Consider the following 19301-nt stretch of genomic DNA (forward strand, 5'->3'; position numbering starts at 1 on the left):
AAGAATATTGGTAGTTTATAAGAGTGGAAACTGGCGCTATTGTCGACAAAAAACTACCGATACCATCTACGTTTTGCGACACTTGCCAGTTTTTCAAGCTTAGCAATAGTTTTTCTGTCAGGAATTGAGAATTATTCTTATTATTACTCGAAAAAAAATTAATGTCGAGTGTTGCCAAGCATTATATAGTTCTAAAAGATCTATGGTTCTAGCGTTGTAAAGATCTAACAGTATAACGTTCTAAAAACCTGAGAGTGGAACAAGTTAATTATTGATGACTCTTTAAGATGAGAACAAACGTCCCACAAAATATTCGTGGGACGTTCTAAAAATCTAACAATAGAAGGAAGGATTTATCGACGACGTTTAAAAACAAGGAACAAAAATTATCGAACTTTCTAAAGATCTAGCGCCCTAAAAACGTGATAGTAGAACGTTTTAATAGTGGAATATCTTAAAAATCTAACAGTGGAACGAGAGAATTATCGATGACTCTTAAAAAAATAATTGGACTTTTTAAAAATCTAGCGCTCTAAAGATTTGACAGAGGAACGTTGTAGTAGTAGAACGTCTTAAAAATCTGACACTGGAGCAGTGTTGTATCTAAGTTTTTTGTGGGGAAGGGGGGGGGGGAGTAAAGGAAACTTTGAAAAACGCATCAAGAATTTGCTTATATTCGTTTTCACTACGTTTTCACGTTTTTTTTAGGGGGGGGGGGGTGTTCAAGAAAACTTTAATAAACGCATAGAAAATTTGTTTATATTCGTCTTTGCTACGTTTCTTCGAGTCGAACAAATATTTGGGGGAAGGGATTCAAATCTCCTACTCCTGGATATGGCCAGAAGGGGGCACAGGAGCACATGCCCTTTAAGAAGGTGGAAAGTTATTCTAATTATAAGGGCGGGAGGAGCTATCAATTGAGGAGTTTCAAGCTGCGTTAGTACCAACCCCCTTTCGCCCCTCCCAAATTAATTTCTTTATCCAAATCCTGAACTCGAAATTCATAATAGAAATTTATCTTATATATGGACCTGACTTGAATTAGATTACAGTAATATACCATTGTAAGTTATGATTATTGTTAATCGTTGTTGTACAGTTTTATCTCTATTATTCAGTTCTTGTTCAGTTATTGATGTGAAAAAAATAGGCACAACATTTGATGATCGCAAAGCTTTCAATCTTTCATGACACCGTCAACTGGCGTTAAAAAAAAATCATTGCTTTGGAGCACAAAAACCTAAATGGCCTCTTGTAGACTTTGCAAAAAATTGCTAATACAAAATTTAAGTTCTAATTTTCTTTTTTTTATATATTTCAATTTAAAAAAAGATTACAATTTTTCCCAGGGATAAATTGAATTTAGCTTTTTTTCATCAATAGTATCAAAATTGACGTATACACGTTTTGTGCTTAAGGCTAAGAAATACTGAATGAGACTGTTAAAATAAGGAACATTTCAACTTACGTGGACTTTTTTCTTTTCTGCTTCTACCCTGCTGCTTACCCTATCTTTCTTTAGTGTTGGCCTGAGTCCTTACAACATGCCTAACGCTTACAATTATGAGGGTGACTATCCTGAGTTCCCACCCCATGTTGGTAACAAGAGTTTGTCTGCAGTCAACAGTGATAGTGCCAGAACTCGCAGTTCTATAGTTAGTCCAAGTAGCACTAGAAATGGTCGAACAGAGGGTTCACCAACAAAGTGAGTAATCCAAAGATTATACCTTAAGGAGAGACCAAAGAGTATGGGCAACTTATTACAATGGAAACTGGCGCTAGTTTAACACAAAAATAACTATCAGTGCCATCTAGCTTTTGGTGACATTTGACATTTTTTCAAGCTTCGTACTCGTTTTTCTGTCAGGAACTGAGATTAGACACTTGTTCCTACACTAATATTACCACCTTCACGAATCAAATTAATTACTCTTATTATTACACTGAAGAAAATCAGTGCCATCTAACGTTTAGTGACATTTGATTTTCAAGCTTTGTACTCATTTTTCTGTCAGGAACAGAGATCAGACACTTGTTACTACACTAATATTACCACCTGCATGAATTAAAGTAATTATTCTTATTATTACACTGAGGAAAATGCCAAGTGTCGCCAAACACTCGATGGTATTAGGTTTTTTTGTCGACACTAGTGCCAGTTCCCACTCTTTGTAAGTTACCCATACTCTTTGGAAGAGTCAGTAACATGATTATAAATATCCAAAAGAAGATACAGCACTATAGGAAAAACTGGTATGATAAGTTTGTTGGGAAATTTGGAATAGCTTGGCGGGATGAATGCTTGGAGGAGGATAACGGGCTCCTTCAGTATGTAATACGAGAAACGATAGCTTCTAACGTTCTTTTCCCAACTCCACAGGGTTCGAGAAAGTAATCAATAACAAATATATAAATATGACTCATATTTATTAACAAAGAATATCTAGGATTTTTTTATGGGGGAGGGGGGTGGGCGACCAAAATAATTTTTGGTTCGGGTTTTCTTAAAGAATTATTGTTCGGTGGGGGGGGGCTAAGGGTTCTGTAAAGTGACTAAATTCGTATTGTGGTGCTAAACTGGAACATAAAACATTCTCAGGGAAATTAGTTATATTCCAATTACTAACTGTTGTTAATATAGCGGAGTGAACAGTACCATATCTTGGTTTGGTTTTCAAAATTTTTGTATAATCTAAGTATGTGACTTAATCTCAGTGGCGTCAAAAATGTCATTCACGTGTGAGCAAATGGTAAGTGAAAACTTCTTTAGAAAATTGGAAAATATTCCTTTTTCCATAGTTTTTTTTTCGATTTCTCTTTGATTCCTTTTGAACTGATTCGTTTTTTAGTTTTTTTTCCTTTTTTTATCGTAGATAGCGTAACAAACATATTTCTATATAGATGGATATTTTTTTTCCTTTTTTTAGTTCTTTCTTTTTTGTTTTTTTAGTTTTTTCTTTTTTTTTAGTTTTTGTCCTTTTTTTTCTTTTTAGTTTTTTTTTTTTTTTTTTTTTTTTTTTTTTTTTTTTTTTTTTTTTTTTTTTTTTTTTTTTTTTTCCTTTTTATTTTTTTTTTTGTCTTTTTTTCTTTATAGTTTTTAATTTTTTTAGTTTTTTTTTAATTTTTTCCTTTAAAGCCACCAATAGTCATTAAAACTGAGCGTTATGCTTGGAATTATTGTGCCTAAAGTTCCGAGTACCTTAGATTTGTGACTAAGAGTAGCCTCGAGTACCATACTTAAGTGTTGAAGTTTAAGCTAAGAACTAAAAGTTAAAAATCTGCTATATTTATTTTTCCCTTCAATACCATACTTTTCATGTGCTATATAGACTTGTTCGATGAGCGCATATTTGTATTCAGTTTTTTTGTAGTGTAAAAGCGACCACTAGTCATTAGAATAAAGCATATTGCTTGTAATTATTATGCTTAAAGTTCTGAGTATCTTAGATTTTTTACTATGAGCAGCCTTTAGTACCATCAAATATTGAAATTTAAGCAATAAGTAGCCATGGCATTACAAGTTCAAAAGTGTGCCATATTTACTTCTGCTGCAATTCCATTCTTCTTGGTGTTTAGACATGTGCGATAAGTTCATTTCTGTATTCGATTTTTCTTTATTGTAAAAGCCACCAATAGTCATTAAAACTAAGCATTTTGCTTGGAATTATTGTGCTTGAAGTTCTGAGTATCTTAGATTTTTTACTATGAGCAGCCTTTAGTACCATCAAATATTGAAATTTAAGCAATAAGTAGCCATGGCATTACAAGTTCAAAAGTGTGCCATATTTACTTCTGCTGCAATTCCATTCTTCTTGGTGTTTAGACATGTGCGATAAGTTCATTTTTGTATTCGATTTTTTTTTTATTGTAAAAGCCACCAATAGTCATTAAAACTAAGCATTTTGCTTGGAATTATTGTGCTTAAGGTTCTGACTGTCTTAGATTTGTGACTATGAGTAGCCTTGAGTACCATATCTTAAGTATCAAAGCTTAAGTTAAAAGTAGTCGCTGCATTACACGTTCCAAAATGGTCTAAAATTAATTTTTCCTGCAACATCACACTTTTTCCATGCTATTAAGAAATTTTCGATTGGTGCATTTTTCGTACTCAGTTTTTTTGTCTTGATTTAAAAGCCATCACTAGTCATTAAAGCAAAGAATACTACTTTTGTCATAGAATTGGATTTCGTTTTGGGAATATAGTCATACAGTACTTGATTGCGATTCTATCGCCAATTTATGTTACTTTTTCCATTATTCCATAGCTTTATTACTGAAATTACAACAAAAGATTTGTAGGTTTACTTTTAAAGTGAAAAATTAACATAAAATACTCTAAAGACCTGGTTTAGGAAGTCTTATTATTATTTTTTATGGCACTTGGTATTTATCAAGTGACATGTAGCGATCGCAAGTTTTGTCGGTCTGTCCGTCTGTCTGTCGGTGTCTCTGTCCCAGTTTTGCTAGTTTTGGCACTTCCAGATAAGCTAGGACAATGAAATTCGGCATGCATATCAGTAACCAGACAAAATTATTAGAAATAGTAGTTTCCCCGATTCGACCATCTGGGAGGGGGAGGGGGGGGGGGGTAATTCGAAAAAATTAGAAAAAAATGAAGTATTTTAACTTACGAACGCCTAATCGGATCTTAATGAAATTCGATATTTAGAAGGATATTCTGTTTCAGAGCTCTTATTATCTCTACCTGATCTGGTGACATTGGGGGGAGTTGGGCGGATCTAAAATCTTGGAAAATGCTTAGAGTGGAGGGATCGGGAAGAAACTTGGTGGGAAAAAATAAACACAAGTCCTAGATACGTGATTGACATAACCGGACCGGATCCTCTCTATTTGGTGGAGCTGGGAGGGGGGAAGTAAGTCGAAAAAAAATGTGGTATTTGTAATTTACGAACGGTTGACCAGATCTTAATGAAATTTGATATTTAGAGGGATCTTGTGCTTTAGAGCTCTCATTTTAAATCCTGACCAGACCTGGTCACATTGGGGGGGGATTTGGAGGGGGAAACCAGAATTCTTGGAAAACGTGAAAATTGAGGTATATCTTACGAAATCGGATCTTAAGATATAATAAAAGGATCTTATGTCTCAGATGCTCCATTTTCAATTCGAATCGGATCCGGGGACATAGGGGGTCGGAGGGGGAAAAGAAATCTTGGAAACTGGAAATCTTGGAAAACGCTTAGAGTGGAGAGATCGGGATGAAACCTGATGGGAAGAATAAGCACAAGTCCTAGGTACGTGATTGACATGACCGGACTGAATCCGCTGTCTTTGGGGGAGTTGGGAGGGTTGTAAAGTGGGAAAAATTAGAAAAATTGAGGTATTTTAACTTAAGAACGGGTGACCGAACCTTAATGAAATTTGATATTTAGAAGGAACCCATGTCTCAGATGCTCCATTTTCAATTTGAATCGGATCCGGGGACATAGGGGGTTGGAGGGGGGAAAAAGAAATCTTGGAAACCGGAAATCTTGGAAAACCCTTAGACTGGAGAGATCGGGATGAAACCTGATGGGAAGAATAAGCACAAGTTCTAGATACGTGATTGACATAATTGGAACGGATCCGCTCTCTTTGAGGGAGTTGGGGGATTTTCAGTGCTTTGGTGAGTTCGGTGCTTCTGGACGTGTTAGTACGATGAAAATTGGTAGGCGTGTCAGGGACCTGCGCAAATTGACTTGATAACATACGTTTCCCCGATTCGACCATCTGGGGGACTGGAGAGAGAGGAAAAATTGAAAAAATTAGAGGTATTTTTGACTTACGAATGGGTGATCGGATCTGAATGAAATTTTATATTTAGAAGGACTTCGTGTCTCAGAGCTCTTATTTTGAATCCCGACCGTATTTGGTGATATTGGGGGAGTTGGAGGGGGAAACGGGAAATCTTGGAAAACGCTTAGAGTGGAGAGATTGGGATGAAACTTGGTGGGAAGAATATGCACAAGTCCTAGATACGTGATTGACATAACCGGACTGAATCCGCTCTCTTTGGGGGAGTTAGGAGGGTTGTTAAGTCGGAATAATTAGAAAAATTGAGGTATTTTTAACTTAAGAACGGGTGACCGAACCTTAATGAAATTCGATATTTAGAAGTAACTCATGTTACTTCTAATTTTTAAATCCCGACCAGATCTGGTGACATTGGGGGGAGTTGGAAGGGGAAACCGGAAATCTTGGAAAACGCTCAGAGTGGAGAGATTGGGATGAAACTTGGTGGGTAGAATAAGCAAACGTCTTAGATACGTGATTGACGTAACCGGACTGGATCCGCTCTCTTTGAGTTAGGGGGGAGGGTCCTGTGCTTTGGCGAGTTCAGTGCTTCTGGACGTGCTAGGACGATGAAAATTGGTAGGTGTGTCAGGAACCTGCACAAATTGACTTGATAAAGTTGTTTTCCCCGATTGGACCATCTGGGGGTTGAAGGGAGAGGAAAAATTAGAAAAAAATGAGGTATTTTTAACTTACGAGTGGGTGATCGGATCTTCATGAATTTTGATATTTAGAAGGACCTCGTGTCTCAGAGCTCTCATTTTAAATCCCGACCGGCATTAAGCCTCTGATTTTCCTTTTAAATCAATCTATTGATTCTTATAATTTTGCTAGAGCTTATACCATATGAGCTCTTGGCTCTTCCGACCTCGTCACAAGTGCCATATGAGCTCTTAGCTCTTGTTCATATGGCACTTGTTCATATACGAAATTTGTGGCTCCTTAGTGTCGTAAAACTTTTCATGGTTTGTTTTCTATATGTATTTTCTGCTTTTTTGCTTTCTATGTGTATTTTCTATATGTATTTCTGCTATTTTCTATATGTATATCTGTTCTTAACATAATCAATAATCTAGCCATGACCTTCGTCAATATAAATAGGAAGTTAGTGCAGAGGTATTTGTCATTTAAGGTCCAAAACAAAATACGTAAACATTAAGATTTCAAAGAAATGTCATGGTTTTCTGCTTCAGTTTTGAGCTTGGGGAAAAGTCTAGTAATGCTAATAAATCTCCGTTTTTCCAAAGGATTACGTATTTGACTATATTTGACCTATTTATATATATATATAAATAAGTTGTCTGTGTGTGTGTGTGTGTCGAGTGACGTCATGTCATCAGGTCGTCATTATGACGATGACCTCATTAAAGGTATTTAAGACATTCGTTCACGGAAAAATGTTTAATTGTAAGAAGATCGTGGACGGAAAAATGTTTAATTGTAAAATTACTGAAGAACCTACAATGGCAACAGCCGAGGAAGCTGCTCAAAAGACAAATTTTTAATTGTAAGAAGATCGTGGACGGAAGAATGTTTAATTGTAAAATGACTGAAGAACCTACAATGGCAACAGCCGAGGAAGCTGCTCAAAGATTCTATGCCAAAAAACTTGCGACTGATAGAGAAAGTTAGAAAAGAAAGCGTGCCGAGGAAAAAATAAAAAAAGGAAAAAAAAACTGAAAAATAAAAGAGAAAAACAAAACTAAAAAAAATAAAAATAAAATAAAAAAAAAACTAAAAAGGTAAAAACTCCAAAAAAACTAAAAAGAAAAAAACTAAAAAAAAAGGTAAAAAAAAAAAAAAAACTAAAAACAAAAAAGGGGAAAAACACAAAAATTTATTTCATCATATACCAATTCAAAAACGAATGTATATACAGACCGGGACACCGGGACACAAATGACGACCGGGACGGCGACACAGGGAATGTTCGACTAGCAATCACCATCAACAAAGCTCAAGGGCAATCATTAGAATCATGAGGTATAGATCTGAATACGGATTGTTTTTCCCATGGACAATTATATGTTTCATGTTCAAGAGTCGGTAAACCTGGCAATCTATTTATATGCACAGACAATGGGACAGCGAAGAATGTTGTATACAATGGCAACAGCCGAGGAAGCTGCTCAAACATTCTATGCCAAAAAACTTGCGGCTGATATAAAAAGTAAGAAAAGAAAGCGTGCCGAGGAAAAAATAAAAAAAGGAAAAAAACAGAAAAATAAAGAAGAAAAACAAAACTAAAAAAATAAAAAAAAAACTAAAAAGGTAAAAACTCCAAAAAAACTAAAAAGAAAAAAGAAAAAAAAAACTAAAAAAAAGGTAAAAACCAAAAAGAAAAAAAAAGGGGAAAAACACAAAAATTTATTTCATCATATACCAATTCAAAAACGAATGTATATACAGACCGGGACACAGGGACACAAATGACGACCGGGACATAGGGAATATAAATGACGACCGGGACACAGGGACACAACTACAACGGGGACGCCGGGGGGCACAGGGGGATATATAAATGACGACGGGGACACAGGGAATATTCGATTAGCAATCACCATCAACAAAGCTCAAGGGCAATCATTAGAATCATGAGGTGTAGATCTGAATACGGATTGTTTTTTCCATGGACAATTATATGTCTCATGTTCAAGAGTCGGTAAACCTGACAATCTATTTATATGCACAGACAATGGGACAGCGAAGAATGTTGTATATTCGCAAGTTTTACGTAGTTAAAAACATATATATATATATATATATATATATATATATATATATATATATATATATATATATATATATATATCTATATTCACAGGTGGGACACAGGGACACAACTACAATGGCGCGTAACGACTTACGCGCGCGGGGGGGGCTTGGGGGGGCGCGAAGCGCCCCCACCTAAGGCTTTGAAGGCGCGAAGCGCCTTCAAATCTGGTAACTAAAATGAGTTTGGGGGAAGTTAAGGTGAAGTATAGCCTTCAAATGTGTTAACTAAAATTAGTTTTGGTAAAGTATAGTGGAAGCCCCTTCAAATGTGTTAACTAAAATTAGTTTGGGTGAAGTTACGGTGAAGTATAGTGGAAGCGCCTTCAAATGTGGTAACTAAAATGAGTTTGGGGGAAGTATAGGGTGAAGTATAGTGGAAGCGCCTTCAAATATGTTAACTAAAATTAGTTTGCACATTACGGAGTATGAATTGTTTTCCTAACACGTTTCCTTCTCAATAGCCCCAATTGTAGGCTAATATCCTTATTTATGATTCTGAAAAAATTTGTTTAATATTATTCCTTCCATATTGTTTGGAGGGGATTGAATTGTCACAAAAGCGAATTTAAACAAACAAAAGAGAAACTCGCATTTAAAAAAGTTAAATCATTCCACATTGACTGACATTCATTCAAACTGTATGTATAAAAATTTATAAAGGAAGATATTGTCAACTGTAGGCTTCGTGTTGAATAGAGGCCAGAGTCTGACGCGTAGATGTTTTCATACAACACCCGTTTAGTCTGTTTATTCATATCAATGAAAAATTGAAGCACCGAAAAGCAGCGTGATTCCACTTATGGGAGTTTTCCTCTTAAATCATGTTTTCCTTTGTTTCGCCTTCATCGGGAAGTGGCATCGTTTAGGGGGGGGGGTCCCCCTCCCACCAATTTAAAAAAAAATTATGTAACTTTACTACATTTGTACGTTTTAAGCTTCAACTTCGTTAATTTTCTTTGAGCAGATATTTTTTTAGTTAATCTGCCCTAAGTTTAAATATATAAAAAACGTTAAAAATTGGGATTCGAAGACAATATAACATCTTCGAAACCTGATCATGTCATTATCATCTTTCTAAGTCCGGTCTAGTGTGGACTCTAAGTATTTCCAACTGTGGAAAAAAAAAGCCTAGGTCTTGGCTATTCTACTTTTTACATTCTTACTGCATCCACCATCTCTACTAATAAATTGTAGGGGCGATTTATTGCAATTATTAAAATTATAAAAATCTACTTAATACTGTACTTTTTTGCAATTAATGTCTTAATAATTACTATCTTTTTAGAGCTTGGGGTGGTGCATCGCCTCCTAGGTATACGCCAGGGACAGTTGTTTCACAAGGAGCGAGTGCTACTCAAGAATATGAAAGACCTCCTCCATACTACTATCCTGGGCCTGCGTAAGTGATCAATTTTTATTTGTGTAACAGGGATAAATTAGTTTAATTCAACGCAATTTTTGTGGGAGCATTGCATAAAATTTTTTTGTTGTTTTTGTAACAAGTTTTGGGTTTCCAACAAGTTTTGGACTTTATTATAATTATTGTAACAACTTTTTGTCGTTATTGTAACAAGTTCTGGACTTCATACTATTACTACTAACAACTATTTAATTTTTTGGGTTTGGTTGATTAGTTTAATTAGATGAAAAGGCGTGTTCTCAATTAATTCATAGTACCAAGGGACCGAGCTTCGCTTGGTCAAAAGAAAAAAGTTTTTTTTTAATTTGCTTCGTAAAAGAACTTTAATTTTAGATTATTCGCTGTAGAAAGTAAAACCATTAGGATATCCGGCGTCTGGGTGACGTCGTTCATATGAACAATACTTTTTCAAAATTAATTAACACCCTCAACCGATTTTCCCTAACTCATGACCTATCTAGATGGCTTTATTTACAGAGGAAAACGAACAAGTATCTTTTTACGAGGAATCTTATTAAACTTACACTTATGGATTTCAACATTAAGTATATAATTTCATTCAGCAAAAGATTTAAGAAAAATATTAAGGGGGTGGGGAGGGTGACGTCACTCATATGAAATTTTTTTTTTTTTTTACTAATTAAGGCCCTAAACGAATTTTACCGTTTAGGGTGAAGGGTGACGCTACTCATATGAAAAATGCTTGTTTTTTTAAACTAATTAAGGCCCTAAACGAATTTTCCCTAATTCATGACCTATCTGGATGGGTTTTTTATGGCATTTGGTGTTAACCAAGTGACATATAGCAATCGCCAATTCTTTCGGTCTGTCGGTCTGTCTGTCGGTTCCGGTTTTGCTACTTTAGGCACTTCCAGGTAAGCTAGGACGATGAAATTTGCAGGCGTATCAGGGACATGACCAGCTTAAATTAGAAATAGTCGTTTTCCCAATTTCATCATCTGGGGGGGAGTGGGGGCCGGTTAATTCGTAAAAAATAGAAAAAATGAAGTATTTTTAACTTATGAGCGGGTGATTGGATCTTAATGAAATTTGATCTTTGGAATGATATTGTGTCTCAGAGCTCTTATTTTAAGTCTTGACCGGATCTGATGACATTGGGGGGAGTTGGAGGGGGGGGGGAAACCTAAAATCTTGGAAAACACTTAGAGTGGAGGGATCAGGATGAAACTTGATGGGAAAAATAAACACAAGTCCTAGATACATGATTGACATAAACGGAACGGATCCGCTCTCTTTGGGGTAGTTGGGGGGGGGGGGGGGTATTTCTGAAAAATTAGAAAAAATGAGGTATTTTTAACTTACGAACGAGTGATCGGATCTCAATGAAATTTGATATTTAGAAGGATATCGTGGCTCAGAGCTCTTATTTTAAACCCGACCGGATCTGGTGACATTGGGGGGGGGGGGGTGGGAGGGGGAAATCTAAAACTTGGAAAACACTCAGAGTGGAGGGATCGGAATGAAACTTGGTGGGAAAAATAAGCACAAGTCCTGGATACATGATTGAAATTAAAGGATCGGATCCGCTCTCTTTGGGGTAGTTGAGGGAGGGGTTAATTCTGAAAAATTAGAAAAAATGAGGTATTTTTAATTTACGAACGGGTGATTGGATCTCAATGAAATTTGATATTTAGAAGGATGTCGTGTCTCAAAGCAATTATTTTAAATCCTGACCGGATCTGGTGACATTGGGGGAAGTTTGGGGTGGGGGAACCTAAAATCATGGAAAACGCTTAGATTGGAGGGATCGGGATGAAACTTGGTGGGGAAAATAATCAGAAGTCTTACATACGTGATTTACATAATTGGAACGGATTCGCTCTATTGGGGGGGGGGTAGTTCTGAAAAATAAGAAAAAATGACGAATTTTTAACTTACGAAGGAGTGATCGGATCTTCATGAAACTTCATATTTAGAAGGACCTCGTAACTCAGATCTCTTATCTCAAATCTCAACCGGATCAAGTGTAATTGGGAGGGGGCAGTTGGGGGGACCGGAAATCTTAGAAAATGCTTAAAGCGGTGAGATCAGGATGAAACTGGATGGGAAGAATAGAAACCTGTCTAAGATACGTGACTGACATAACCGGACCGGATCTGCTCTCTTTGGTGGAATTTGGGGGGGGGGGGGTAATTTTGACAATTGAGGTATTTGTAACTTACGAAAGGGTGACCAGATCTTAATGAAATTTGATATTTAGAAGGATCTTGTGCTTTAAAGTTCTAATTTTAAATTCCGACCAGATCCTGTGACATTGGGGGGAGTTGGAGGGGGAAACCGGAATTTTTGGAAAACGTGAAAATTGGGGTATTTTTATCTTACGAATAGATGATTGGATCTTAATGAAATTTGATTTTTAGAAGGAATTCATGTCTCAGAGCTCTTATTTCAAATCCCGACCAGATCTTTTGACATTGGGGGGAGTTGGAGGGGGAAATCTTGGAAAAACACTTGGAGTGGAGGAATCGGGATGAAGCTTGGTGGATAGAATAAACAAATGTTTTTGATACGTGATTGACAGAATCGTACTGGATTCGCTCTCTTTGGGGGAGTTGGGGGGAGGGGTTCAGTGATTTGGCGTATTTGGTGCTTCTGGACGTGCTAGGACGATGAAAATTGGTAGGCGTGTCAGGGAGATGCACAATTTGACTTGATAAAGTCGATTTCCCAGATTCGACCATCTGGGGGGGGGGGCTAAAGGGAGAGGAAAAATTAGAAAAAAATAGGTATTTATAACTTACGAATGGGTGATCGGGTCTTAATGAATTTTGATATTTATAAGGACATCGTGACTCAGAGCTCTTATTTTAAATCCTGACCGGCGTTAAGCCTCTTATTTTCCTTTTAAATCAATCTATTGATTCTTAGAATTTTGTTAGAGCTCATACCATATGATCTCTTGGCTCTTAGCTCTTCTCGCCTCGTCTCAAGTGCCATATGAGCTCTTAGCTCTTGTTTTACAGCGGAAAACGAACATAATATTAAGCTTACACTCAGGGATTTCACATAAAGGGGTATCTAATATCAGTCAATAAACGATTCACGAAAAATAATAAGGGGGTTGGGAAGAGTGACGTCATTCATATGAAAAAGTTTAAAATTAATTCAGGCCCTAAACGAAATTTTCATAACTTGTGATCTATCTAGTTGTTTTGTTTTGTTTTTTTTTACACCGAAAAGGAACAAATATCTTTACGAAGAATTTTTATCAAAATGAAGCTCAATGCTTTCAACCTTCCAATTTCTATCACCAAACGACGTCAGAAATATAAGGGGACAGGGAAGGCGAACGAATTTTTTGAAAGATGTGATCTATCTAGGTCGTATTTTCAAACCGGAAAATGGTAGTACACTGATTTTCAGGAAAAATTTTAGGGATGTTTTCAAGAAAAAAGTTACAGATATAAATCCAGTTATTGCTTGTTTGATAAGATAGATATTGAGGAGGCGTGTGGTAGCATCAAAGAGAGAAATAGAAGCCGTGCTGAAAAATCTGTGTTCATGTTTCTCAACATGTTTTGCTAGAGAAGCTTCTTTATTAATTTATTTCCTTCCCTCCTATTTATGTATATTTCCTATCCTATTTTTTCTATCCTATATTCTTATTTCTTATTCCATTAATTTTTTTTCTTTCCTATTTCTGATTTTTCCTTCTTTATTTTATTTTCTCATCCTATTAAGTTTCCGTATTTCTTATCTACTAATTTTTTCATCTTTATTAAGTTCCTATTCATTTCCTTCTTTATTATTTAGATCTTGTTGAACAGAAATTACAATACCATACCGCCTGTGGCCAACACAGATGGCATCCCTCTCCACTACTCTATTCGAAACCCCACTCTTTACTCCCTCTCATGAAGTTCCAGTTCTCTTTAAATCATTTCTTACGACCCCTTGCTACCCTATGGCCCCTGCGTTAGAACCCAGATAGCTGACCAAAAAGTACGATTTTCGGTGACATGATCCTTCATCAGTGAAATGTGGCGACGATGGCCATCCAACTTAAATTTTCCTTTAATATAACACTCAAAAGCGAAATCGAACCACATTTTCTAAAAGCTTGCTGCTTAATATACGGTCAGTCAAACGAGTATCATTCCTTTATATTAATTAACAAATTATTTATTTATATTAATTTTAAATAAATAAAAAAGTATCCTTTTTCAATTATCGTTCAACAATTCGTCAGGAAATCATCTAGCATATGTTCTTCAATCTTCCGAAGTTTCCGGGTTTCAGAGCCATGCTTCACGGCTGGGTCTAGGACAGTGCTCCCTAATAGGCTAGTGTAATCTAAGATGATGGTACCACAAAGTATTGGCCTGGTTCTGTCTCATGATGTCCTTTTGCGGCTCACCTGGGTACTTGCCGCTGCACATTCGTGTGTCGTGGTATGGTGGTTGAGAACCACTAAACTAACATGATAACACCACAATCTATTGGTCTGGCTCTGTCTCATGACATCTTTTGCACACCAGGGTAATTGCTGCGGCACATTCGAGGTGGTTAGGAACCGCTACTTTAACATGAGGCCATCACAAGGTATTCGTCTGCTTGTGCTTGGTCAGGATATTGTTATTAGATTTAAACAGACATTTTTCTTTAGACAGTTTCCCTTAATTAATTTTCTCTTTTAATTTGTTTGGTATTTTTCTGTTCTTTTTTAAAAATTAATTTAGAAATGTTGATTTTATTTTCAGGAACTTGCCAAGTTAACTGAAGAAATATTTCCAATTTACTGACTTTCATGGCAACGAGTCTCAACTGCGCCTTGATCTCTTGTTTTAGTTATTAATTAAGATGTCAGGCGTCTTTGTTTTTAAATTCATCGAACTTCTTTTCTTCTTCTGTTAAAACTGCTGACGACCGTAATGAGTTAGCCCTATTCCAGTCTGATTTTAGCTTTGCCCTGATGCTGAACGTCTGTATTAACTTCACAAAATTTTGCCTGAATGCAAATTCTTTCTACTTAAAAGTCATATTATGTTGCACAATAAAATTGAAATCTTAATAACAGTTTAACCAAAAAAAAACATAGATTAAAAAAAAAATTCCGTTTTTGTTAAAAGTAATACAGGTGACAAGGCGTCACAAGGTCACGTGACAATGGTCACAAGGGCGTGACCATTATCCCATCGACGCTTCTCTCGACCCAAAAGATTTATGTAATTTAACCTTTGAAGAAACAATATCTTATTCAAAAGCGCAATAAGTTTAAATTTAAGAAACGTTTATATTCTTATTAGTAGTGAATTTTTTGATTATATGAAAGAAATAAGTCAGTTTGACTACCTGGATTTAAGTTAAATCCATAACCAACTCTTTTTAAGAGAACTATGATATAAGTTTTTTTTTTCTTTAGCATGATCCGAATTTCAATTCTTCATAAAAATTGGTTACAAAGATTTTCAAGACTAGGTAAAGCGTCTTTTGGCTTACAACTAATATAAGGTATTAGCTATCTCCGTTTTAAAATTTCTGTGTTTCCTCGTATTTCTGTTGAAGCTAATGATGATCGAAATGAACTTGTTTACCTCAGATCTTCGAATTGTGTTTTCCAATCTTTTGTTCTTATATACATTCCTGTTTTTCATTCGCCTGTCTTGCATCATTTTGAAGCCTTCATCGAACACATTCTCCCCATAAACATTAGTTCGATACAGCATGACTTACATAGGTATCCTATGACTGAGGAGTCACGACTCCTCTGACTTATTTTTCATTTTTTTTTAGGGGGCTTGTAGCCATTAAAAGCCGCAAAGGTATGTAAACTAACACCAAAGAAATATGGAGTGAAATTGAAAAACATAACAATTGAGGGGAGGAGGGAGTATGTGACTCCTCTGACTGAGGAGTCACAAATCTTTGCTGACTATAGTAAAATGAATATATTGTTAGACCCTCCCGCAATTTGTTTTACATTTTTGGTTAAAAATAGACGAAGTCCCAACGAATAAAAAAAGATAGTTAAGAAGCTGGAAATCAATTAAAAAATCAATAACCATTTAGGGTGCAGCACCATTTAGGGTGCTGCAAATCTGTTATTCTGGTGTACATAAGTAATCATTCCAGCGCAAATTTAAAATTTCTTTTCCATCTAAAAATTTAGGTCTCATGTGTAGAAAAATCAACTTTTCTAAACACTAAAGATTTCCTTATAATTTCAAAATTTAATTTTTTAATAATTCAACAACAACCTTCACTACTCTGGTAACGAACTTGAAGGTGTGTTATTGCACTTGAGCTTGAATCGCTTTTAGCTCAGAGTTAAACTCCTTTCAATAATTTAAACTCTTTAAGATAGAAAATTATTTAAGAGAGGTAACGCTCTACTGAATTACACGTATTTGAAGTTTGTGTGAAAAGGAGTTTACTATGATAACAATAATTCTTAAAAGTTCAAAATATTTTTAATTTCCTTTAAACTCTTTTTAAATCTTTTAATTTCTAAAAAATAAGCCAGCGTTTAAGCCCTCCCTTAACCTAGTTTAAATCTTTATACTTTTGAAAATTGAATACAAAAATTGTTATTTGAACTAATTTTGAATGAGACTCTAATAATTTACGAACCCATTTCACCATTAAATACGTCCCATTAAGAAGGCCAGAAAAGGGAAAGGAAAAAACGGAAAGGCTTCAAAATAAATAACAACTTTTATTAATTAGTTTTGTTTAACGAAATTATTATTATTATATTTAATTATTACTAATACTATATTTATTATTATTTATATATTTGTTGTTATTTAGTTATTCTAAATAATAATTGAACAATTTTACTTGTTACATTCAGTCTATTTTTCGTTACGATCTTAAGCAAAACTTCAACATAACAAATTTTCAGGCCCGTACGCTAAAAAAGGGCTCAGAATCTGAAGATATTCTTTGTGTATTCTTGATCCGATCGCTGTCTAGATTGTGCCAATAAAATTTCCCTTAGAACCCAAGGGAGAACGACAACAAGGTCACGTGCACGGTTGCGCCACATAGATTCAACATTGTATTTGACAACCCTTAGGGACTAAATCTATATTCTAATGTTTATATTCTCCAGCTGTCTGAAGAATTTTCTAATTTTTCACATGACTTGGCCCTTCTTTCTATTTTCAACCCTCAATACTAATTCTTACGTATAGACTTTAGGATTAGAACTTAAGGTTGTCTTGGAGGGAGTAGTAGGGAATTTGCCAAAAGTATTGGCTACTGATTTACTTTAAGTTCCTTATTTTAAAATATGGGAAGTTCGTGGCTGTATCCAAGATTTATATTCGGAGAGGGGGTGGGGGGCAAAAGAAATCTTGCTTGAGGTGGAGGGTTAAGGCTTTCCCATAGTAGCATTTTTAAGATCGATTTATGTGTATGAAAAATAGTTAGGAGAGAGGGGAGGGGTCGAGCTCAGTAGTCCTCCTCCTGGATACGGCCCTGGGGACGGGCAGGTTGAATAATTTCAAAAAAATGTACTTTCCCCGAGATTATTGGGAAAAGGGGGAAGTTAGAAGGAACCTTTAGACAACGCATTATTGGGTAACTGAGATTTTTTTTTTTTACATAATCTAACAAAGTGCGGGGTTGGAGGTGGTTACTTGACCTTATAAAACATGTATTCAGTTTAGCGTTTCTTTATTCTTGCTAATTCGTGAATTTGCCATTTTGTAAAGCTAGTATTATTTGAGTCGTATGTGAAATTTTATTGAAAATTTTTTATTGAAAATTGAAAATTGAGTTATATGTGAAAAATATGTGAAATTTTTAGAGAATCTTTTAGAAGAGTTTTTGTTCTGGTCATCGTTTCTCAAACTGGCGAGTCACCGTCTCCCAGAGGTGCTGCGATTCCCTAGACAAGGTGTTTCGGTGGGTCTGAAAAGACCAGACGCATGTGTATGAAGAATCTTTTCTTAGTCAGCTAACATACTTCAATTGAACGTGCACACAAATTCAAAATAGAAATGAAGACAAACGTCAAGTAAATGTTGAAATAAAGTATAAATTAGTGTATAAGTAGACCATATAAAAGGATACACTGTTCCAAATAATAAAAAAATATCGCCAGGTAGTGAGTTAATAATAAGTTGTAAGCTAACTGATCTTGTCCTCTGATGGGGGGCTGACTCAGTAAAAAAAAAAAGTTGAGAAACGATGCACTATGTGTTAGTCTACGGTTTTTATTTATGAAGTTGTTTTTTAGCCCTAGAATTTAGGATTTAAAAAAATCTTTAAAAAAAAATTCAAATAAACAATACCAAAAATGACCATAACAGCAAAATGTGCAAAAAATTTGGGAGAATTTACACAGTCATTAAATAAAATATTTAAGACGAACCTTTGGTAAAAACATTGCACATGGATAACATTAATTTTTAAAAACAATATAATAAATATAATAATATAATATAATAAATTATATATAATAATTATATAATAAATAACTATAATTTTATAATTAAAATTTTATAATAAATAATTTTATAATATATTATAATTATATAATATAATTTATTATATAAATATAATAAATAACAATATAATAAATAACAATTATTTTTTTGGCGGCTGCACGCTGCAATAAATCAAATCTTTTATACTCAGCACCTTGCCATTGTTATCTCTTTAACCCCTTTTTTAAAGGAAATATTTGTCAATTATATTGTACAGAAAAGTTTATTTTATTTTCAATTGCTTCCTTTACTATACTAAAAACCGTTAGCTTGTTTTATGATATAGGATATCATAGATGACTATTTTTAATTCATTGTTAAAAAAAATTGTTGTGACAATCGGTAAAAATAGTATATTTAGTGACACCTCCTTGGTATTGATTGTGGTTATGAATAGAAACTTGTTTGAAGTTAGGCCATTATTTCCTAAGTGTAGATAGCTGTTATTGTTTAATTATACTTATTTATTTATAGTAGACAATCTGACTTCAAGGCCGTATCCAGGGTTGTGGGGTTTTACCCCCACCCCCTGCCAAAATGTTTGATTCGAAAAAATGTAACAAAATGTATATAAACATTTTTTGATGCGTTTTTTATTTATTTTTAAAACTCCCCTCCACCAACAAAAATCCTTGGTACGGCCCTGTCTGACTTTAAACTCTTATTTTTGTCTATTTTCCTTGAAATTTGCGTTTGAAGTTTCTTTTTATTCCAAAATTGTTGTATTCACTTTTTAATTGATGTACATTAAATTGTGTAAATTTTATCTGAATACTGTTTTGACGATTTAGAAGACAATCAACCATTCTGAATGCAGATTTTTTATTTTCAATGCAGAATTTATTATTACCCCCCCC

General features: G+C 34.9%; 1 protein-coding gene across 17 annotated transcripts in view; it reads left to right on the forward strand.

Moving 5' to 3' along the window:
- Positions 1–15033, forward strand: part of LOC136039538 (prominin-like protein) — a 150731-nt gene extending 135698 nt beyond the window's left edge. For 6 of the 17 annotated variants that reach the window (XM_065723349.1, XM_065723351.1, XM_065723352.1 and 3 more), the window contains 3 exons: positions 1523–1705; positions 9854–9967; positions 14710–15033. In XM_065723349.1, the coding sequence (XP_065579421.1) occupies positions 1523–1705; positions 9854–9967; positions 14710–14725 (313 nt within the window). In that variant the 3' untranslated portion in view covers positions 14726–15033. The remainder of the gene's footprint in view (positions 1–1522; positions 1706–9853; positions 9968–14709) is intronic. The other 11 variants (XM_065723347.1, XM_065723350.1, XM_065723345.1 and 8 more) reach the window with 3 other exon arrangements.
- Positions 15034–19301: the final 4268 nt, after the last annotated feature.

The sequence above is a fragment of the Artemia franciscana genome, chromosome 19, assembly GCF_032884065.1.
Source record: "Artemia franciscana chromosome 19, ASM3288406v1, whole genome shotgun sequence".
NCBI lineage: Eukaryota > Metazoa > Arthropoda > Branchiopoda > Anostraca > Artemiidae > Artemia > Artemia franciscana.